Source organism: Aulonocara sp. 'chitande type north' Nkhata Bay, linkage group LG3, assembly GCF_057382095.1.
Source record: "Aulonocara sp. 'chitande type north' Nkhata Bay isolate Kocher_YH1m ecotype deep benthic linkage group LG3, A_spYH_male_GT1.1, whole genome shotgun sequence".
NCBI lineage: Eukaryota > Metazoa > Chordata > Actinopteri > Cichliformes > Cichlidae > Aulonocara > Aulonocara sp. 'chitande type north' Nkhata Bay.
The window spans coordinates 45,149,375-45,173,831 of record NC_141346.1 but is presented as its reverse complement, the minus strand read 5'-3'; the positions used below and the strand labels follow the sequence as shown (position 1 = coordinate 45,173,831).

The 24,457-nt window shown below is 40.3% G+C and overlaps 1 protein-coding gene across 2 annotated transcripts in view; it reads left to right on the top strand.

Annotated features, from left to right (window-relative positions):
* Positions 1-202: 202 nt before the first annotated feature.
* LOC147335857 (phospholipid-transporting ATPase ABCA1) overlaps positions 203-24,457 on the top strand; it is a 187,524-nt gene continuing 163,269 nt past the window's right edge. For both annotated transcript variants that reach the window (XM_086282904.1, XM_086282910.1), the window contains exons 1-7: positions 203-286; positions 9,950-10,079; positions 18,059-18,152; positions 18,305-18,446; positions 18,875-19,002; positions 21,029-21,147; positions 21,790-21,987. In XM_086282904.1, coding sequence (XP_086139030.1) covers positions 10,014-10,079; positions 18,059-18,152; positions 18,305-18,446; positions 18,875-19,002; positions 21,029-21,147; positions 21,790-21,987 — 747 coding nt within the window. In that variant the 5' untranslated portion in view covers positions 203-286; positions 9,950-10,013. The remainder of the gene's footprint in view (positions 287-9,949; positions 10,080-18,058; positions 18,153-18,304; positions 18,447-18,874; positions 19,003-21,028; positions 21,148-21,789; positions 21,988-24,457) is intronic.

Below are 24,457 nucleotides of genomic sequence, written 5' to 3'. Positions count from 1 at the left end.
GACGCAGACATATGCGCTCTGCTGCGGGCCTCGGCTTTAAGGGAGCGCGCTGTGCAATGTGCACCACCTGTGCGCTTACCGGCTGTAGCTACAGTCGCTACGACAGGCTCAGCGGAGGTCATTTGCATACTTTATGATTCCAGGTAAAAGGGGACAGCGATCATGAGAGAGAGAGAGATTGCAAAAGGCTTTCTGCGTCAGTCATAAGGGCTGCCAGTTAAAACTGCTCTTAATCCATCTGTAAGCCCCAAGATGTGCTGATGGGTGAAAGCCAAGCAACTTTGAGGTAGGTTACTACTTCTTCTTTCTGAGAGGGTGAGAGTTTGTTTTTCCTCTAACAGGACACGTGTTTTGTGATGCTGTCTTTCTGGTGTTCTTCTGCGGGGTTTTTTCTTTTTCTTTTTTTGTAGCTTGCTCTCTCTACTCCCGAGGCTAGCCCAGGCTCAGACTCTGGGAAGCCAAACACACTCCTCTCCTTTTTATTCCCCCTCCTGTCTTGCCTGCAGCGGATAAAACAGAGCGCCCAGAGAAGCGATTATCTTAGTGGGAAAAAAATAATAATAAACTCTTCTGGAGGCTGGCTACATTTAAAATGTCAATAAAGAGGGCTGAGTAGGATATAAGGGATTACAGTTTATACCTATTTGGGGGGGTTTGTTTTACATAATAACCAAATAACATGAAATACTTGCTGTTTAGTGTTTGGTGTCAGGGAACTTAAACGTCCTCATCCTACAGGTGGACAGATCGAATATCATAGTATCGATACCACCACTGCTATTGGTATTATATTGATCAATACTTTGTTTGTATACTCCAAGTTCAGTATGTAGCCCACTGAAATCATGGCACACTACTCTCCGCTACATAAGCTGCTTTTATAAAGAAAAAGTATCGGTATTGGTATCAGCATACTGACCCTGCATTTATTCTGTATTGATGTCAGATTGATACCACAATTTGCAGGATGGCACAGCACTAGCGTAACAGCTGAGTTAAAAGGAAGTCAAAGTGAACTTTAACCCATGCTGAGCAACCTTACTCCCATGCTAATGATTTACTCAGTGCCAGGGCTGCTTCGACAGCCAGCGAGCTAAGTATAAGCAATGCCGCATAGCGTGCACCTTTGTACGTGTCTTAATGAGTCATTTAAGCGCCAGCGATTACTGTTTTTTAATTCATCAGTTTAATTTATATCTAATGAATGAGTAATCAGGGCCTGAAAATGACTGACAAGTTGATCCGAGTAGATGAGAGCTTAGAAGTATTACTTCCCTCTAACTAATTACATGTAATGACCGCTTTAATATCAGTAATAGCGTTCTGACTTATAATCAGTTTGACAGCTTAAGGTTTGTGTGAATAAAGGGAGTAATTGGTGCAAAAATCAGATGCAGGTTAAACAGGTGAACAAAAAATGTTTTGTCCAGCGTGCAGATCACAAGGATGTAAAAAAGTTTTCAGAAGAAGTTGTTAAAAGAAAACTTGATGTAAACTAGCACTGCAATCCCACTGATGCCATCAGCAAAACCCCTGATTAGGCTGATCATTTCAATTTAAGCCATCTGTGTTAGAAGGATACACTCAGTGCCTACTTTGCTCTCTAGTTTACAGTTTTAGAAATGACTTGATTTATTGTGGCACAGATTAAACAAGGTGCTGTAAACATTCCTGAGAGATTTGTGTTTATGTGGACAGATGTGAATCTCGTGCTCCGCCACAAATCTACCGGAGGTTTCTTTCTGGTAAAAGGAAGTTTTTCCTTCCCACTGTTGCCAAAGCGCTTGCTCATAGGGGGTCATATGAATGTTGTGTTGTGTGATTAATAGGGCTCCTTTCCAATAATGTAGCGTCTTGACCTTGTGATAAAAGGCACCTTGAGGTGACTCGTCTTGTTATTTGGCGCTATATAAAAGACCAAAACACAAACATCTTCTGATGATGCAGAGCTGAGCTCTTTCTTTGAAGTGTGTGCTTTATTTATTCTCAGAAAATAGCTTGTCAAGCTAATTCTGCAACAGCATACTCATGTCAAAACATCTTCTAAAGCAAAGGCATAATGGGTAGATGTCCTTGTCAGCCTAGTAAGTAAATAGATGTGTAGTGCTTTTTCTTCTTCTCTTTATAATAGATTCTCTCTTTACAGTGTGCCGACTGTAGAGAGAAGTATTTCGTTTATTTAGTGCATCATACTGATATTATCTTATCCAGAGTGTTCCAGAAGGGCTCATTATTTACATCTGATGTTGAGTTCTTTTCCTAACATCTAACGCTGTGCTGCGTGTAAGGAGACCGACCTTGCTGCAGTTTTCAGAAGCTTATGTGTACAACTGTGAGCAGTGGGGTCAAGAATCTCTTTTAATACCAAGTCCAGTAGGGCTCTCTACTTACATTGCTGAGATTTCTATGTGTGGCTCTAAAAGAAAATTAAGATCCATTTTTGGGTCGCTTGGCAGAGCTGGCACAGGGACAGGCAGGAGACTTGCCTGAGGGAGAGCACAGGGAGGGGACTACTTGCTGGTGAGGTGCAGTGTTAGAGTGATAGCAATGCAAAGAGAAATGGCAGATTCTTGCAGCTTCATCACTTCGATCCTTGTGTCCTACAGCTGGATATAGGTTAACAGGTGAAGGCCAGATGGGTCTTCATCCTTGCATCCGCACGTTATGCCGTTTGTATTGGAAATATGCGGAAATATGTACTAGTTATTACAGCAGGCAGGACTAAAAGCAACAAAACTAAGGTTTTGGCATTTGCAGCTAGTGTTAATACATCAAGCCGATTGGGAAAAGGAAAGATGTATACATTTATACATCTGGCTAAACGTAATGCAGTCTGACATAGTAGTTCTCCGGAAGCTAAAGCAGCCACCTTGAAATTATTCCAAACTCTATCAAGGTTATAATGTTTTAAACAGTTTTATAGAGGTGTTAATTCCATTTTGCAAGATGTACTTGCAAGACGCTGTTAAATTGCGTTGCATTACAGAGAGAGGTAATATAAATGGGATGGCAGAAATGTTCGTCAGTGCAACACAAAACACCTGAACAGGAATACAAACGATAACCTCCAAAGCGTGCACAGAGTTTGATAATGTGCATTGATCTGACGAAGGTGTTTTGTTTTGTTAGTGTTTTGAAAGACAGTGAGATCATCAACCTTGAGCTAAAATGACCAAGACTGGAGACAAGCAGCTTGAGAGCCCAGGGTTTCTGTGACTCTCAAACTCACAATGCAACAAATGGAAGCCCTGCATTTAGCAGCGTTTTAAGGGGAGAAAAGAGGTTTTGGAGCATTCTGAGGATATGAATGGACCAAGGAGAAGTGGATTATGGAGTGGCTTTAAAAGTTTCTGTGGACATTTTAATGTTGTCTTTTACCGTGAAACTGGGTCTGAATCCATTGTAGTCGCCATGAATTCAAACTGCAGTTTTCTGTGAAGCAGGTAGAATAAAACGTTTCAGTCCTTTTATGGATGTTGAGTAAAAGTTGAGTGCACCTCAAGTGCAGAACTGTTGATAAAAGAAACCGTTTACCCAGGTTACTTTTTTGGGCGGGGGGAGACTGACGTTATGATGCTACTACATGTGATAATGCTTTCCTCAGCTATCAGTAATGTAGGTATTGCAGTATGATACCCACATTAACGAGATCACCACAATATAGCTATTCTGTCATACTCGATACAAAGCAATATCTGTCATGTCATTGCGCCTTAAAAAAAAACAGGAACCAGGTATTGTGTATGCATTCACTGCCAGCTGGGTCACTCTTTTAAATGTTACCCTCTTTCATCACGAGACGTTGTGACTGGCAAATCAAATTGTGTGGGAATTTATTGAGCTTGTGCATGATTTAAGAAAATCACAAGTGTATTGACAACTCCATCATAACAGCAAATAGTACAACATATTTTCTAGTGCTGTCAGCGTTAATCTCGTTAAAATGACGTTAACGCCATAGCCGCATTAACACGGCAAATCGGCGCTAACGCATTGACGAGCTAACTGAGCTAACTGCGCTAACGCATTGACGAGCTAACTGAGCTAACTGCGCTAACGCGTTGATGCCGTGCAGCCCCACGCACCGGGCGATCCACGCTAACTCGCTAACGGAGATTTGCCGTGTTAATGCAGTTACGTCATTTTAACGAGATTAACGCTGACAGCGCCAGTATTTTCATATAATAAATAATAATTAAAAACAATGTGCTGCAAAATCTGAATCAAAGCAACACATGCATGTTCAAAATGTGTACGTGTAAAGACATACAAACAAAATCAGCCATATAGTTAGACATTCATTCCAAACTATACACTTCCATACACACAAACAGATTGAAACTATAGCTCATAATTAAGGGGAAGAGATGGAAATGGAAAGTAAAAATTCGGCTTTGTGAAGAAGGACATAAATTTTAGACTTTTAGCTGCATTTTCACTAGTCTCAAATAAATACAGGGCCAATACTTTTAACTCATAAAGGCATCTTATGTAAAACGGAGCAGTGTGTCGTGATTTATGAGAATCGTCATCAATTTGCCAAATCTGAACACAGTTTAATGACCACTAAATCACTGTGATTTTTAATTAGTTAATACAAGAAAACTCAGCTTTCAGTTTTCATGCATTTTTAAGCTGCAACAGAAAGTGCCTGTCTCTAAAGCACTTTCTGTTGTTTAAATGTGCTGTATAAAAACATTATTATTATTCTTTTTTTAAAAGTTCATGTTAGACATATTTTTTTTATTATCAGAAACTAATAAAAATATTCCATTAATTTATTTGGAATATATTTATTCATTTTTATTTTTATTTATCTTTCTTGACCTCACTGTCTCTGCCTTTACCTGCAACAATGCTTGTGATCAGTGTGTGAATAGGCAGTGCACGTAAGCTGTAAACAAATTTCCCTTTTGTGGGATGAATAAAGTTATCTCAATTTGAATGTTAGTTATTGATTTGGTATCGATACTATCAGTAGTTTGATCGTCCTAATAAAAATGTGTTTTGAGGAGTTGTTTAAAACAAATCAACAAGCTCAGAGTGTGATCGCCTCTGGTTTCAAAATCAAAGCGCGGGACGGTTAGGAGATAGAGCGTCAGAGAGGTCTCAAAAGCTGTGAATATGAACAGAGGCCTGTCCTTGTGGAGCTTTATATGTTAATAATCCGATTTTCATAAGGGGGAATCTGCACCAACTGGAGACGAGCCATGGAGCACTGAGAGATCCAGGCGGGAGAAGATTAAAATGTACTAAATCAATACTTTCCCCCACTCTCAGTGTTTTGCATCACAAAGCTGTGATTATGAAGTCAGAGTTTTTTCTTCTATATTCAAATGTGATCCAAAATTGCAGGTGTCAGTTTTAAGGATCCTTTGAACACCTTTGATAAGCTTTAATTGAGTGCTCCCCTGTTATCTTGATATAGCGCTATCTCTTTGAACACCAGTGATTGGTGTATTGGTGTCTAATGGAGTAAAGCAGCACGATTGAGGCGACGTGCTTGTCGGTGTAGCAGCTGCACTTAATACAAATAGTACCTTTTCCCCAGACTTGCCTTCTCCACTGTATGATTTCCCGCTGTAGCAAAGTTGTATGGAGCTTGCGATCGAGATACTTGGAGGGGAAAAAAGACGGATTGGACAAAGGAGCGCAGGGACCATTATACCCTTCACAAGGCTATGGCGACCCCCTTGTAACTGATGTTGCAGTCATTTGCTGCTGTCCTCTGCTCTCATGCTCTATGACAAATATCTGTTTTCTCTTTCCATCATCCTAAGGGCTGAAATAATGCACTTTGCTGTCCCTACTCCCCAAATGCCAGGCATGCATCAGCACTTATATCCTCTCAATACGCTCCTTTCTTTTTCTTCTTTTCCTTTTTTCCCCCAGCGCTGTATTCTTTCCCTTTTCTCTCATTCCTTGATTTTTTTTCTTGGGGCTTTCTTTGGAGCTAATGATATAGCGAAAAGCTGATGCCGGCGCCTGATGGCCGTAGTCTTGTGAAGACAAAAAAATAAAAAGAGAAAGAACTCATTTCAATTATTCTTTGTGCTCCAAGTCGTAGATTAAAATGATGATCTGGAAAACACTTCACTTGTATGGTTTTGTTCTCCGGAGAACTGTGTTCGCTGTGTTTCGCAACACTGCGGCTGCAATGCAAATCACAATCAGACTCCTCTCTTGTTACTTGTTATCTCTTCTTTAGATGTGGGATCGGAAGAGACTCCTTGAGCTCGGGCTTTTCCACAACGCTCACCCACACACGCCGTCTTTCACAGACAAATCTCTCTCTCTTTGTTTCTTTTTCCTAGATACCAATGCAATTCACACACACAGATTTTTCTGACATATGGCTCAAGTCTATTCTGAGAGATGTTGTTTACCCTTCATGCCTGACGTGATTTCAGATTGGAGGTGGTGCCAAGCTGTCCTTCTCCTGCGTGCTACATATGAAGGCGAGGCTTGAAAGCTGGGCGAGACAAATCGACAGACCAATTACGAAAGCATTTGATGCACTCAAGTGCCCATGCGTGCTCTAGGCCTCCGTGTCATGACCGAGGTCATCGGGCGCTTGTAGAGGTCCGAAACGATCTCCTTAAAAATACACACGAACCGTGAAATATTGAGCAGCGCACTACAAGAAAAACTGCTTGCGTGTCTGATCGTAATCCATTTATCTCTGAACAATATGGATAGTTTGCCAGCAGCAGTAACGGCGTGATTCACTTAAATTGCCCTCTATAATAATATAACTTGGCATTGGTGGAAAAACTGAATTTAAGTGAGGAGATTCTGTGCTTCCTCTCACCAATATTCTCTAACTGATTATCGAATGGCCTTGAGCGCTCCCATTCTTTTGCCCATTAGAGCACTTATTTGGGCGTTTGGAAGGCCGAATCCATTTTCTCATGACGGTAAATAAAACATCCATGAAGTAGCATTAAATAATGTAGACGCATGTGGAGGAGATGGAACCTGTGCAGGAGGAGGAACTGGAGCGTTAACAGGTGGCACATTTGTCAGGACTACCCGTGGGCTAAAAGGCTCATCCGAATCCCTGCCTTCCTCACCTAGGGCAGGTGCCTGGGTCTTAAATGTCTTCACAGAACATGAGATGAAGTGCTCGGAAACATGTTTTGAGCACAGATGGGTAACATAACATGGGTGTTAAATATTAATACATTTCTCTGACTCAACACGTACAGATCTGTGTGTGTGCCTGTCGTTTAACTGGCAAATACGTGTTTGGAAAATGTCATTTCGGGCACAAGGATAGGAAATTTGCTTAGTTTTTGTATTTGGTGGTTTGGACTGAAAGAATACAAAACTAAACTAGGAGGTACTTGAAACTAAACAAGCGGGCAGAACAGGCTGCTGGTGAATGAGAGATATCGCGACAAGGAAGAAGTGAAAACAAGGGGCTTAAATACTCACAAGATCATCAAGACACAGCTGGGAAAGACGAGGCGCAGCTGAACAGAATCAACTAAGAAGCAAGAGGGAAGCAAAACTGGACACAAACACACTCAGAGCGTGAGACTACCAAAATAAAACAGAAAACACACATTGAATTTGACAAAGTAAGGTCAAAGTAAGCATGAAAAGGCAAAACTTAACTTAAATATTATATAACAGAAACACAGACTGGGCATGGGGGAACAGAGAGCCAGAAACATTTGAGAATAACAAAGAAAAATATGAATACAAAATGATTAAAACCTAAACAAAGCAAAGGTAATATTTACACTGAAAACTACAACAAGGTCAAATGGGAAACATTAAACAGAAAAATGAGTCAGAAAATGCAGGACAGCCGGGAGTCAACTGCTTAAGATTAAAACTGACACTGAAACGTTTAAAAGTTACATTTTCAAACAGTAAAAACGAAACCGAAATAACAAAGTCCACTCTGGCAACTAAACTGAAAGTAAACTGAAAACAAAAGAAATTCAAAATTAAATAATAAAAAAAGAAAACTACGTTGAAAATCCAAAACTATAGCTTTCGGGCATCAGGATACGTCTGTCTGCTGTCTTCTTTTTTTTTTGGATCACCCGTCACTACTTATTCTAGAGCAGGGGTGTCAAACATAAGGTCCACGGGCCAGAATCGCCCTGCCAATCAGCCCAAAGGACACCTTTGGAAAATGTGAAGAATGACATAAATTTTAGACATTTAGCTGCATTTTCACAAGTCCTATGCAGTTAAAGCAGTATTTCATTGCCATGTACAAAACAACAACAACAAAAAAATCTGAGATGCTGAAATTGCTCTTCTGTCCTTATATTAAAATATCTCAGGTGTTAGTTAACGTTTAGTTAACGTTCAGTCGTCCGGGCTTCTTAACATCAAAGCGGACGTCACAGGGTCCACAGTGCAAAATGACTTTGACGTCCCAGTCCTAGAGTGTTGGTCGGGTTTTACTCACACGTAACAGATTTGTACTCGAACTGTGCTCAAAGTCAAGGTCACATTTGTGGATTTACAGGCGATTTATAGGCAGTTAACTTGGATGGATTGCGGTCCTGATAAGATGTTGGATCGCTGCCATTCTGGTTTCTTGGTTCTTTTGTTGTGTTTTTAAGTATCTTACCCACATATTTTCCCCATGTTTTCGACATCTGGTCATCTTCATCACTGCTTGTCTTATCTTGATTTCCCATTTCTTAAACTGTGTGCCCAGAGTTCATTCAGTTTCACCTGTAAAGTTCTGTTTTTTTACTATCCTACCTTTCCACTCGTGGCCTGTCAGTCCACCTGTTTGCTTATCGCCTGTGTTCATCGCTCATGCAAACAGTCACACCAGCGTGATGGAGCAAGTTTGTCATCAACACCTGCAGAAAGTTTTGCATATGGGCCCTTACCTTTTGTAACTATGATACTGTAGGTGTATAAGTATTAAATATGTTTGCATTTAAGAAAAATGCAGAATAAATAAATTATTAATATATTATGGAAAAATGTTACATGTTTATTTCATGTATTGTTTGTAAATGTTTACAGATGATGTATGACTTCATCAGTAAAGTTGTCACATTTTGCAGTGTGCTCTCTAACAGAAAATCATGTATGTGTGAGTCCTCCACTGTTTTCTTTTAATATATTATAAATGTTTATGTTAAATGTGTGCGTGCCCAGCTGCTGCGGTTATATGTGTAGTCAAATTGATCATTCTTACATTAATTGCTCGCATAAAAACTGTAAATTGATGTAGAAACGCAGGCTAATGCCCGTACGTAGGAATCCGTAGGCATATGTTACACCTGAGCATGTGCCTTTTCTTTGAACGCATGAAACTAAGCGGACTGATTCGGATGCCACGACGAGCAGATAAATTAACTGTAGTCAGTGGGAGGACTGTCAGCTGTGGAGTTTTTAATAAAGGTCATACTTGATGTAGCAGTGTAAAAATGACACAGCAGACCTATTTGTTTATTATCTGTGTAATCAGGGGTGAGTAGATAGTAAAATATGTAATAAATATTTTATGGCAGTCTTTGGTCCACATGAAAAGTGATGCAGTTGCCCATGTATTTTTCCCCCCTGACTTTTATTGTTCTCTGGTCACTAAAGAGACTGATTAATAGACAGGGAATTTGCACAAGTGTAGTCAATGAGGCAAAGACTAGAGTCTACGTTCCTCCTTTAAAGGCAAAACAACAGCAAAAAAAGAGATTTTGCTTTGATATACTTGTTTAATAAGCAGTATATATAAAACACCCTCACGGTCCTTAATAAAGACTCTTTGACTGCTAGACCCGAACTGCGTAACCTCCACGAGCTGAGCCCCCATCCTGAGATGTGCTGAGTGTAGGTGATAATAATTCTTAGAACAGGTGCTGCACCATAAGCCCCAAGGCCTGGGGAAGTGAATGATTAGTGGCACTCCCCCAAGATGCATTGCTCTTCTGTATTAAAACCAAACTCTGCCTTTTATTCCCTCCAGGGTTTATTAAGTGGGCCAGTTGCCATAGCGACGCTTTGGCAGGATATTGCCAGGATAAGCCGTAATGGGTCTCCTGACGCAGTTCACTCTGCTCCTGTGGAAGAACTTCACTCTACGGAAGAGACAAAAGGTACACTTCTGTGCACTAACACCACCACCACCACCGCTTTGCAAATCAACCTATATCTGCTAAAATTGGTCAGCAATGGAGAGAAAATGAGGATGTGGTCCCAGGGTTGTGTTATCAAGGGCGACTAAGTTATTCATGGGAAGGAAAGGTAATAGGAGGGATTTACTAGGAAAATTGTCTACTATAGAAGTAAGCCCCTTTAACTCTCCCCTTAGAGAACAAGAACAATCTTACCTTAATGCCGACCAATTCAAAGTGTCACCTTCAATTTTTGGTGACCCATCTCCTGTGCATGTTATGTCACATTGGCTGGATTTTACTTCTAACAAAGCCAGTCTTTGGCCCAGTGGAAATGAATAGGGAGTGACAAATGTTAAACACTTTGTTTGAAGGGCAAATTTTCTTTCTGTTCTCCAACGAACGACCTGACCACTGTTACCCATAAAGAGTAGTGTCATTACAGTTTACGAAAACATGACCACACAATTAAAGGTTATTCATTTTCACTTTTCAAGCAATACGCCAAATTTTCTTTCTCATATCTCTGCTGCCCTCGGATTTAAGTACAGAAGGGAACTACTATCACTGACTACAGTTCAGCTGACATTTTTGCTGTTTTCATTCCTTCACTGACAGACACGTCCACCGCTTCACCTTAAGCTGTTAGGTTTTTTAGGTGTTGTGCATTCATGAGCATTTTCAGCACTTTAAGTGCTCATAAAGGGACTCAACTTAACATCAGATGTTTTCAGCAATTACACCTCGTCTGATTTCACCTGCTTTTGCTTCTTATGTTAAGTCAGCACTTCAAGCTTGTTATCAAGTTATGATAACAACAAGTGTGGCCAGCTGTAATGTCACTATAGAGACACTATAGAGACCAATTCCAATTTCCAATTATTTTCCAAGTGTGTCATGCCAATAAGAATTTGCCACTATAACAAAGCAAAATCTACTTTTCTTAAATGCTAAATATTCTTTTCAAATTAAAAAAAGTTATGAAACTTAAACTTTAACTGTTACAGGACTTAAACTGTAAAGTTACAGGATCTTCTCTCATTGAAACAACTCAGTCAATCAATCAAATCTTTATTTCAAACATTTATGTAACAAGTGCTCATACACATTAAAAAAAACCCCCACATAAATGCCAAGTCGAAGACGAACAACAAAATATTGACCATTTCCTGTTTGAAAGGGACGAGGAGGACGCAAATGCTGTTTCCTACCCCTATCTGGCTCATCTTATATATCTGTTTTGTTTTGGCACTTACCACACAAGACACTTTATCCATTTCAAGAGTTAGCAGCTGAATTTTTCTTGAAAATTGTGCACACTCCTCTTGAAGCATTTCTAATTTAAGTAAAAATAATAAAGCTTTAGATTTATAAGAAACAATATCAGAATTCTTTTCATATGAATGCGAGCCTAGTAAATGTATTTCATTCAGAAAACTTTTTCAAACAATTGTCCCTTGCTCGCGTACGTGGGCGGACATAATTGCCTGCCGTATCACCCGCACTGACCAGCAGTTCACATGCTGCGGGAAGATAACAGTTGCAGCGGCATTCCAAGGGCCTCGACCGGTTGTCAAGGAATCTTGTAAGCCTTGTTAGAGGCAGATATTGCTGCTGTAGAAAGCTGCAATGTGTTTGATTTATACCCTCGCAGTCGCATCCGCCCACTTGTTTTGTTGGGGGTTCGAGCGCAGCGGTGTGCCTGTTACCTGAGCAGAACAAACGACATCTTCAGACATTTCATCAAAGTTCGTACTTTCTTGGAATAACTCAAGGCAAAGTCATTTGCAATTTTACAACTTTATTTCTGGGAAACGTTCCTCCCTTGTTAATTTTACAAACCAGCAGAAAGAACAGTGTGGGCTCTTTTTGTAACAGGGAGAAATATGCAACTACTTTTCCTCAATAATATGTAAGAGGACAGCAGCGGTTTTGTGCATGGGATGTAGGATATTTGGCCAATGTCAACATGAAATATTGTTATTAGACAAAACCAGTGGGAGTTAGCAAGGACAATGGTGCTTCTGGAGGGCTTGTGGAGGTTAATGACCAATTATATGAATGCCTCACCAAGCATTTTAAGATTTTATAACAGGCATGAAACTGATTTTATGGTCCAGCATTCCACATAATTTCATAGGAGAAGATTATCTATTCACAAAGACTCTAGTGTCCGATGGCAAATGCCTGGGGAGCCAGACATTGAGAAAGTCCCCCATGATCTGTGTTCCCTCTCCCGGCCTTTTCTTTGGCATACATTATGATAATTCACCCTCTCAGCAGAGCTACATCCTCACTGGCACATAGACTAGAAGGAATTAAAGGTCTACATTTTAAATTCTATCTAGTTTCTTTGAAATATATGCAACGTGATTTTCTGCAGTTTTATTCATTGACAAATTCTACAACTGAAGATTCACTATATCCCTAAATGCCAAGTGAACTAAATGAAATGTGCTCAGACTCACTTATAAGGTCTCCATGGTGCCACGGCAAAGCAAGCAATATATATTATTGCATTTTCTTCACCTCTGCCTGCTCTGCGCTTTAATCATGAAGATAATAACGGATGTCTTCACTTATTATCTGGATGTGCTGTCAAATACAAAGTCCGAACATTTTGCAGAAGCGCTAATAGGGGGGAGTTTGCTGACTGAGGCTCTCCAGCCGTTTGCTCTAAGCTGGTTACTTTAACAGAAACGCTGGGAGTGCATGAAGATTGGGAGTTGGTGAGTGATGAATGTAACAAGGGCCATGCAAACCCCAGCTGGCAGGAAGTTGGCACTTACAAGTCAAGGAAGAATGAGCTGAAGTTTTAACAGTTCGATTTTTATATATGCTGTGTAATTATTTGTGGAGAAGCATATAACTCTGCTGAAACCACTTCATAGCAGGCTTTGTGTTAGAGCGTGTGTTACCCTCACTTGACACGTAAAGAAACGTTCACATTGACAGCACTGTAAGAGATACCGTGTAGGTGAGTTTGGTAAAGGTGTAAGCTTGAACCTGTAATAACTATAATAAAAAAAGACTAGGTACTGATCAGACACGATATTAAAACCACTGAGAAGTGAAATGAATGACACTCATTATTTTGTTCCAGTGGCACCTGTGAAAGGGTGGGCTGCATTAGGTAGCAAGTGAGTAGGCTTGTTCTTGAAGTTTATGCGTTAGAAGCAGAAACAGGTGGTTGAATCATCTGTAAAACACTAAAACAGCTTCTTGGCTCTCTGGTTAGTGCGTACAAAAAGAGGTGCAATGAACAACCAGCAAACCCATGAGGGTTTATTGATGCATGTAGGGAGCAAAGGCTGTGCTGTGCAGCTACTATAGCACAAACCTTAAAGCTGGCTATGATGGAGCCATGTCAGAAAACACAGACACATATGCATGTCCCTGTGCACTTCTGATAGTAGCTACAATGGAGAGCAATGGAAGCAGGCATGTTTTTTAAGCAGGGAGGGGTTGGCGAGTGGCTGCTAGCAGAGGCAATGCAGTTCAGTGCAGTCAGTTTTCTGCTGAAAAACATTAGGCCATGATGGTTTAAAGTTGTGGCCGACTGGTGTATGTATTATACTAAGTTAAAATGAAAAGCTGTCGTGTCACATGGGGCACTTTCCTGCTAGCAGGCATAAAGTGGTTGTATTAAAGTAAGAAAGTGGTTGACATTCTTCATCCAGGAGAGGATTGAGTGGGCAAGGCGATGATAAGGAGTGAGTGATAGCTTCAGCTTGGGGAGTCACAAGCAGAGACTCCTCTCTCAATCTTATGCTTAGTATCTACATTGTAAATATACTGGGAGATGAAAAGTCTCACCTATTCAGGGCATGAAGTTATTTTCTGTCAATCTTTAATGGTTCTTGACTCAGAAATCAGCATTATTGGCTTTGCAGAAAATATATGTATATATAGCAATAGACATGTACGTCTTTGAATAATAATTTCAAATTGTAAACAACTCGGTAGCTTTGAAGTTTTAATTAATATAACCAGTGTTTTTTCTGCAGAACACCGCCAACACCTGCTGCTAGTCACTGGCATTAGGGTGTTTTTATGATTGAGTTAGACAGCTGGTGCCCTTAGTCTACAGCTCAAACTCCAATTAGCTAAGCTTGACATATAGATTGGAAATAGAGAAACAATTAAATTCAATTTTCAATTCAATTTTATTTATATAGCACCAAATCACAACAAAAGTCACCTCAAGGTGCTTCATAGATACAGAGAAAAACCCAACATTCATATGACCCCCTATGAGCAAGCACTTTGGCGACAGTGGGAAGGAAAAACTCCCTTTTAACAGGAAGAAACCTCCGGCAGAACCAGGCTCAGGGAGGGGCGTGGCCATCTGCTGCGACCGGTTGGGGTGAGAGAAGGAAGACAGGATAAAAGACATGCTGTGGAAGAGAGACAGAGGTTTATATCAGATATGATTCAATGCAGAGAGGTCTATTAACACATAGTGAGTGAGAAAGGTGACTGGAAAGGAAAAACTCAATGCATCATGGGAATCCCCGGCAGCCTACGTCTATTGCAGCATAACTAAGGGAGGATTCAGGGTCACCTGGTCCAGCCCTAACTATATGCTTTAGCAAAAAGGAAAGTTTTAAGCCTAATCTTAAAAGTAGAGATAGTGTCTGTCTCCCGAATCCAAACTGGAAGCTGGTTCCACAGAAGAGGGGCCTGAAAACTGAAGGCTCTCCCTCCCATTCTACTTTTAAATACTCTAGGAACAACAAGTAGGCCTGCAGAGCGAGAGCGAAGTGCTCTGATAGGGTGATATGGTACTACAAGGTCATTAAGATAAGATGGAGCCTGATTATTTAAGACCTTGTATGTGAGGAGCAGGATTTTGAATTCAATTCTGGATTTAACAGGAAGCCAATGAAGGGAAGCCAAAAGAGGAGAAATATGCTCTCTCTTTCTAGTCCCTGTCAGTACTCTTGCTGCAGCATTTGGATTAGCTGAAGGCTTTTCAGTGAGTTTTTAGGACATCCTGATAATAATGAATTACAGTAGTCCAGCCTGGAAGTAATAAATGCATGAACTAGTTTTTCAGCATCATTCTGAGACAGGATATTTCTAATTTTAGAGATGTTGCGCAAATGGAAGAAAGCAGTCTTACATATTTGTTTAATATGTGCATTGAAGGACATGTCCTGGTCAAAAATGACTCCAAGGTTCCTCACAGTGTTACTGGAGGCCAAGGTAATGCCATCCAGAGTAAGAATCTGCTTAGATACCATATTTCTAAGCTTTTCAGGGCCGAGTACAATAACCTCAGTTTTATCTGAATTAAGAAGCAGAAAGTTAGCGGCCATCCTCGTCTTTATGTCTTTAAGACATTCCTGCAGTTTAACTAATTGGTGTGTGTTATCTGGCTTCATGGACAGATAGAGATGGGTGTCATCTGCATAGCAGTGAAAATGTATGCTATGGCAATACATGTCTATGTTTAAACTGTGACAAAACTATCAATAAAAATTACAGTGTCAAAAAAAAGAAAATGTATGCTATGTCTTCTAATGATACTGCCTAAGGGAAGCATGTATAATGTAAACAGAATTGGTCCTAGCACTGAACCCTGTGGAACTCCATAATTAACCTCAGTGTGTGAAGAGGACTCTCCATTTACATGCACAAATTGGAGTCTATTAGATAGATATGATACAAACCACTGCAGTGCAGTACCTGTAATACCTACAGCGTGTTCTAATCGCTCTAATAGGATATTATGGTCGACAGTATCGAATGCTGCACTGAGGTCTAGCAGGACAAGCACAGAGATGAGTCCACTGTCAGAGGCCATAAGAAGATCATTTGTAACCTTCACTAAAGCTGTTTCTGTGCTGTGATGAGCTCTGAAACCTGACTGAAACTCTTCAAATAAACCATTCCTCTGCAGATGATCAGTTAGCTGTTTGACAACTACTCTTTCAAGGATTTTTGATATGAAAGGAAGGTTGGAGATTGACCTATAATTAGCTAAGACTGCTGGGTCTAGAGATGGCTTTTTGAGTAAAGGTTTAACTACAGCCAGCTTGAAGGCCTGTGGTACATAGCCGATTATTAGAGATAGGTTGATCATATTCAAGATCGAAGAATTAATTAATGGCAGGACTTCTTTGAGCAGTTTTGCAGGAATGGGGTCTAAAAGACACGTTGATGGTTTGGAGGAAGTAATTATTGAAGTTAACTCAGAAAGATCAATTAGAGAAAAAGAGTCTAACTTAACATCAATGGTACTAAGAGTAGCTGTAGATAATATTACATCTGTGGGATGATTACTGGTAATTTTTTCTCTAATGATAAAAATTTTATTTGTGAAGAAGTTCATGAAGTCATTACTAGTTAACGTTAAAGGGATGGTTGGCTCAAAAGAGCTCTGACTTTTTGTCAGCCTGGCTACAGTGCTGAAGAGAAACCTGGGGTTGTTCTTATTTTCTTCAATCAGTGATGAATAGTAAGATGTTCTGGCTTTGCGGAGGGCTTTCTTATAAAGCAGCAAACTATTTCTCCAGGCTAAATGATGATCTTCTAAACTTGTGACACGCCATTTCCTCTCCAGCTTACGAGTCATCTGCTTTAGGGTACGTGTTTTAGAATTATACCACGGAGTCAGGTACTTCTGATTTGAGACCTTAGTTTTCACAGGAGCTACAGTATCCAGAGTCGTACGTAGTGAGGAGGTGAAATTATTAACAAGATAATCGACCTCTGTTGGGGTAGCGTTCAGATAGCTGCTCTGCTCTATGTTGGTACAGGGCATTGAAGATGATAACAGTGGGTGGATTATATTCTTAAACTTAGTTACAGCGCTTTCAGAAAGACATCTAGTGTGATAAAGTCTACTCTCCACTGCTGTGTAATCAATTACTGTAAATGTAAATGTTATCAGGAAATGATCAGACAGGAGAGGGTTTTCAGGAAACACTGTTAAATGTTCAGTTTCTATGCCATATGTTAAAACAAGATCTAGAGTGTGATTAAAGTGGTGGGTGGGTTCTTTTACAGTTTGAGAGAAGCGAATTGAGTCTAATAACAGATTAAATGCCATGTTGAGGCTGTCATTTTTAGCATCTACATGGATGTTAAAATCACCCACAATAATTATTTTATCTGAGCTGAGCACTAAATCAGATAAAAAGTCTGAGAAATCAGACAGAAACTCTGTGTAAAGCCCAGGTGGACGATAGATGATAACAAGTAAGGCTGGTTTCTGAGTTTCACAGCTGGGGTGGACGAGGCTAAGCATCAGGCTTTCAAATGAATTAAAAGTATGTCTTGGTCTTTCCTTAATTAATAGGCTGGTGTGAAAAATTGCTGCCACAAACGCCCCCCTCGGCCTGTGCTTTGAGATTTCTGGTAGTTAGAACCACTCGGGGGTGTTGATTCATTTAAACTAACATAATCATCCTGCTGCAACCAGGTTTATGTAATGCAGAGTAAATTGATTTGTTGATCAATTATTAAGTCATGTACTAACAGAGACTTGGAGGAGAGAGACCTAATATTTAACAGCTACCTTGATTCTGTCCAGAGGTAATAAAATAAGCTGGTATCTCATTAATTTAATCCATACCAAACCAGGGGTAAAAAAAAGTTTGTATTTTAAGCTTTATTGTCTTGCTAAGCTAAGCTAACCTGCTATAGGTAAGCTAATATACTTGCTAAGCTAAGCTAACCTGCTATAGGTAAGTTAATATACTTGCTAAGCTAAGCTAACCTGCTATAGGTAAGCTAATATACTTGCTAAGCTAAGCTAACCTGCTATAGGTAAGCTAATATACTTGCTAAGCTAAGCTAACCTGCTATAGTTAAGTTAATATACTTGCTAAGCTAAGCTAACCTGCTATAGGTAAGCTAATATACTTGCTAAGCAAGCAAAGAAATCAGTAGATTTAGACACGCTATCATTCACAGCAAATTAATCAAATGAAAATACCTTTTCCTTTGTGTAGGTGCGACTGGTCATTGAAATACTGTGGCCTCTGTTTCTCTTCTTCATACTGGTGGGGGTGCGGACCACTACGCAACCAATTTACAAAGGCCAATGTAAGTACAAGCCTAGTTGCAATAATACATTTTGTTTTGTGAATCCATTAACAACTTTTAACTCGTCAACTTTTTGCAGATTTTGGACAAGAAAAAAGAAATGTCATGAACACGGTAAGATTAATAAGTATTCATCTCTATTCCTTTCAAAGGTCACTACCCTAATAAAGCCATGCCATCAGCTGGTGTGATTCCCTGGATTCAGGGTATGGTGTGCAACCTTGAAAATCCCTGTTTGCCTTATCCAACTCCAGGAGAGACACCAGGCCAAGTCAATAACTTCGACAACTCCATGTATGTACTGGGATGTTCTTTTTCTGTCTTTTAGGAATTTATAAACGAGGCATGATTACGAAGTTTTGGGAATGGGCCACTAAAAATCTAAAGCTCAGCTGATTTGGCTGATATTCTGTTCAAGATCATCTTCTCGTGCACCTCTGGACAGTTTTCTGCACAGCAACTATTTTTAGATAATTCAATCACTCCGTAAATGTCCCACATTTTGAATTTGCACACGTTAGCATACTAGCATATGTCGCAGTTTTACCGTCTCATCCTGGGGGACAATTTCACAAGACACTACCACGTAGATGTCAAAAAATGATGTGCATTCTTCATGTCTCTTAGCGTGATGCACTGCGCTTAGATTAGAAACTGTTGATATTGATATTTTTAAGAACATTTAGAGTAAATGTTTGTTTTTTCTCTTTTCAATTCACCAGAATTTCTGGGATGTTGATAGAGCTGCAGACTTCCCTAGTGGATAAATCTATTCTCAGCAGGGCCCAGCTGCTAGCAAATGGTGTTGACCAGTGGGCTTCAATTTTGTCACAGCCTAACTCCGCTAATGGTAAGTTCAGTGGTACCGCTAATGGTCATTTGATTATTGAAATCTTGATGAGCTATATCAAAAACCTATTTTGAAGCCATTATCAGGAAATACTGCAGAAACTGGTGACGAGCGACAAGGTCAAGGGGTGCATTTTTCTTTTTAGGCATCAGAGTTTTGCTGGTACTGACTAATGCTTCAAAATATAATTGATATAATAAATAATCAGCATCAGCAACAATCACTCTGCTTTGCCTTTGTTAAGTACTCTCCATCAAGAAAAGTATCCCCTTCATGAGGATGACAAGTTGGAGGATTTGTTATTCCCCTTTATCCCTCAAAAACAATGGCGTGTGATTATTTATGATGCAATTTGCCATCCAGACTGACAGATCGTTTGTCTTGATAAGTTGCTGCTTTGCATTAGGCTCATTTAGCCTGATGATATTCAGATTTTCATACAGCACCTAATTTGCAAAAAGGCAAAGCGGGGGTGGGCGGGTGAGGGGGGAGCGAGGTTTCTGCTGTTCAACAAACGGCTCGTGGGCCATTTGCATTTAGGGGTCGCTGGCTTGTAATATACAAGATTAAATCCATCAGAGATCTAAGCCGGGGTGTAATTAATGGGACTCGCTGTCTGAGGCGGGAGCACAAAAGGTCACTAACAAGAATGGGGAATGGAGTACTATCAAAACACTACGCTAGCAAAGGTGATTGTGTTGTCCTCCTCTTTGTTTCTTTCTTTTTTTAAGCCACGGGTTGATTAAAAACACTCCGGTGGTCTCCTCAATCAGAAAGCCAACGGTGTTCGGGAAGAGCGCGGAGCATGTTCTGCTTCCTCGTAATCTAACCCTGTCAGTCCCTCCTGATGCCCCTGTAGTGATGGGGGAGCATAATAATATGTGCTCAGCGGGAGACGCGAGGCCTTGTATAAGGTTAGCTTCGTGTATCAAAGTGTGTAATTATTTCCAGTTATTTTCACCAAACATTCATACTAATTGAACCCTGAATGGCCCGGCACAAGTGACTTCCTCCCTTTCCTCTCCCATCCAGATAATTGACTGACTTGCCTGTAGTACAAATACAAAAGTGATCATTTAATTACATTATGTCCCCCTCCCTCACCCCCCCTCCACCCCCGGCCCTCCGCGTCAGTCGCAAATGTTGGAGGCCCAGCAAGCAGAGAGTGCATGCTGAATAGTATGGTGTTGTTAGCAGGATCCCTGCTACGGTGACTGTCAGCGTGCAGCGAGGACTGGTTTAGAAACGTCCTCTTTTTTAAATGCTATCTGTTGGCTGCTAATCAGGAGAAAATGGCTGGTTAACAATCTGGTACATGTTTAGCAACAAATTGTCTCCCCTCACACACTCGTGCAGCTCAAGTGTTCACCCCCTACTTGTGCCAGTGAAGGATTTAATTGCAACTGTCATCTCATTTAAACTGAAATTTATCAGGCTGTAATGCCACTCAAAGCAACAGGCATAACAAAACCAAATCAGAGTCTTCGCTCCTGCTTTTCCACTTTGTTCTGAGACCTGCACACATAGAGATACACAGGAGGTTTTCTTATTTTTATAGATTTAATGTTGTAGTGTAACATTTTCCTCACTGGCTGCACTGCAGTGATTTTGAAGACAGAGACTTAAGCTTTAACCTTGTCCTTTCAACAACAGAATAAATCCTCTGGTGCTTTGTGTGGACTGACCTTCCGTGGTGAAAGGGCTGCTACCCTGTTAGGTTTGGCTCTCCTTCATGTTTGGCATTGGTGTCCATTAGGGCAAATGGCACACTCGGCGCACAGATTTCTGCATGCATTCCCATTTGTTTAGAGTAGTATAGAAACCAAACACAGAACGGAGGCAGAGACATACAGCCTGTTGGCTGCAGAATATCTGCAGTGCAGATGGTGAGCGAGGAGGACTCATAGCCAAAGCTATCAAAACAAGGCTTGTGTCAAAAAGGAGCCAATCAAATGTTGATGCATATAAAACAGCAGCTTTTTAAAAAAGTAACACTAACTCTATATTTCTCTTTAAACTCATCCAGTCATCCTGAGGAATATTCTACGAGACAATGAAACTTTCTCCACACATCTGAAACAAGATTTATCGGTGCCAACAGCGGTGGCTGAAAGCCTCATGAATGCCCGGATTCAGATCAATCCAGTAAGTATCGCTACCAGCACGGTGGTAGTGTGTTAAGAATCCCAGCTAATTAGGAATATGGGACAACAGCTTTTTTGTGTAAATAGAGGAATTTAGATTTTACTAAAAAAGTTCAAAACAGCAAATGCGCTGCAAGCGCTGCACTCGGAAAGATGAGGGTGAAACAGCAGGTGGCGCTCCTTCTGACATCGTAATCAAAGTGTTCTCAAGTTTTTGTTTGACAAAATGTAATTTAAAGCCGGCTGCAGTAGAAATCACAGTTGTCTGCAAATGTTCTTCGTCTGATAGCAAGTCTTATCAAAAAAGATGAAGTGGGCTCCGGTAGCACCTGAATACAGTGTGGACAGGAAGATAAAGATCTTACAGAAGTTTACGTGTGCTTGCTATTGTTTGTGTCTATCACACTTTTTGCTTTTGCCACTGTGGTGCACGAAGTTCTGCTTTTTTTGTATAAATATCTGTGGATTTAAAAACACATTTAAAATCAAAGCAGTATTTTAGCTCCTGTTCCGAAAAGCGATTTAGCATACCATCTGCTTGCACAGCAACCCAAAGGATACTACACATAATTAAATAAAATATGGTCAGATCCAAAGTTCTTCTGTTTGCCAACTTTTGCCGAGGCTGTTGTTTATTTTTCAGATGATGGGCATCCTGAGGCCAGACAGCCTGAGGAGCATCCTGTGTGAGGGGACAGATCTGGAACAGTATGTCCAATTTAGAAGCCAAGCTGAAAAGAAGGCTTTTCAGAATGTCAGCTGCTCCCTGACTCCACAGCAGCTGATTAACACCCAGCAAGTACTCCTGCAAAACCTGGATGCAAGGAAAGTGCTCTCTGAGGTGAGCTGTCCCCCCACAGGTCTCACAACTTTTAAAATTTCTGTTTGATGGGACTTGAAGAAGTTTTTGCATAGTAAGTTGGACCCAATTAACAACAACTGAAGGGATAGTGCATTGTTGGAAAAGTATTTACACTGATTGGGCATTTAAAAAGCCCTAATTCCTTCTTTGCAAGGTCACCTACATCTAGCATTCTTACAAATTATGCTGTCTGGTCTAATGAAGGTGCCATTAAAAATTTAAAATGAAGCTTTTGTAATGTGTCAGCCACTGCTGGTGCACTTGAAACACAATTTCGGATGATGTATTTTGACCTCTGTGTGCTCACCTTATATAAGGAAATGTTAATACATGTCTGATCCTGCATCTGTTATAAATACGTTACATTTATAAACAAGTATTTTGGGACAGGAACAGTGTCAAACAGTCAAAATTGGCATTTAAGAACTTTTTGCTGTTTATTTTTGATGTAACACAAACACTCATGATGCACCACATCAACGGGAGAATATTGTAGCCCTTCATTCTCAGAATACTTGTCCCTTTTAAAGACTAATTACTCCAATGGATCATTGTTTGCCCCAGTCACACAGACCTGACAGCCACATGTTGCTAGGGATAAACGTGTATTCCTGCGTGTTACTGGTCATAAAAAATGCACTCCGGCACTCTTTGCAATCCGGTCGTTAAGTGATGACGTGACAAATCCTACTTCCGGGCCTAAAGTAGTCTGCGTTTAATATGGCTTTTGTGTTGTTGTTAACATGTTTAATGTTATGTATTTTCTTCTATTTAATCTCAAAAAGCTCCTAAAACAATCAGTGATCACTGTTGACCTCCCTCGGCTTTTATTACCGCTAATCATTTATTTAAGCTCAGTTTTTAAAACCTTAGGATGTAACTACAGCCCAGCCCATGCAGCAGTATATGAATGACTAACCTCGTATTGTGGATGGATTATCTCAGTTGTTCTCCTGGCTGAAGTTTGGTCCTTTTACAGCATCCTGCCATGCGATTACATTTGTTCCTGACCACCGAGAACACTCACATTAACTTTTATCGAGTGGAAAAAAAGTTAGCTTGTTTATATTATGCTAACATAGCTGTGTCGCTAGCGGTCACGTAGCACATCATTATATACCAGCTAGCCAAACTTCAGTAACCCTACAAACGTCACTGCTGTTTAGTTTTCTGTCTTCATTTATGCTGGAAGTGATAACAGAGCTGTACGTTTTAATTTGTTTCCAAAACCCGCAGTCAGGACATGCTATATTGTATTTAGATAGAAGCTAGCGAGCTAACGTCCTGCTAACTTCTAACTCCGTTAAATGTCATAAATTCCGTTTTCATGGATGCCTGGATGTTAAACTCAATTGTTACACCTGGTAGAGCAGAACGCTGATCATTTTATTAAAGATGAAAGACTTTAGACAGTTCTTAACTCTCAATAATGCCATAGACGTCAGACTTAACGACCGGATTGCTTTGGTTGCTAGCAGCCGCCTGTATTTCGCATGGTCGACATCAACTTGTCTACAGTCACACACTAGCTGCTCTCTGAGCAGCAGTCAAACAAGTGTGTTACCAAATGAAAACGGATACAAATGTGATAGTTTCAACCACAAACAGCATGTTTGCTGCAGGAAGGCACAGCTTTGTAGGACTCAGTTCCTGGTTTGTGTCACACTTTATCAAGTTTCAATACAACTGGAAGAAGTTGGTGTTGTCCATGCGCACTATGAGTGACCACAGTAATCTGCACCCCTAGCAGTCAATGCCCACTCACCAGGGAATACACATTGTTCTTTAGCAACTGGAGATTGCCATGGTATCACCTTCTAGGCTGCATAGCTATTGATTGGTGTAGCTAGTTTTTTTCCTTTTAGTATGTCCAGATGTTGTTATGGCTAACAGGTTACATCCAAGTTTAATTTAATGCCCACCCACTGGGACATCATGCTGACATTGTCAGTTAGAGCCAGACGTCACTCATACTGAAGATCAGTTGCGTATAGCCGTAGCAAAATAAAATGAATATAAAATACTTGACCTTATGTTACATATTTATTATTAGCAACTTCTCAAGTAAAGTTAGACATTTATGCACCAAGCTGCTGTTTTACAAACTCTACAGTTTATTTGTAGAGGGTGGGAAAGAAAGGTTTGCCTAACCCCCCACCGCTGAGTTAATCTTTCTAATCCACGAGGCTATCCTGTCCGCCTGTGTTGGTGTAATTGATGGTTATGGTCATTAATTATTGGCTGTGATGTTGTGAAGTTCATGCCTAAGCAAAAATGAAATGCCAGAATTTCCCATTCTTCCTTTTGCATTTTCCGTGTGGGAGTTGAACTCAATACTCGCCCTAAATTGAGACCTAAGTAATAAAAAGCAAACGTTGAAGGACAAGATAATATTTATGGATATTCTTTCTGTATGTCTTATTTGAGTTTACTTTAATTACTGTGAAAT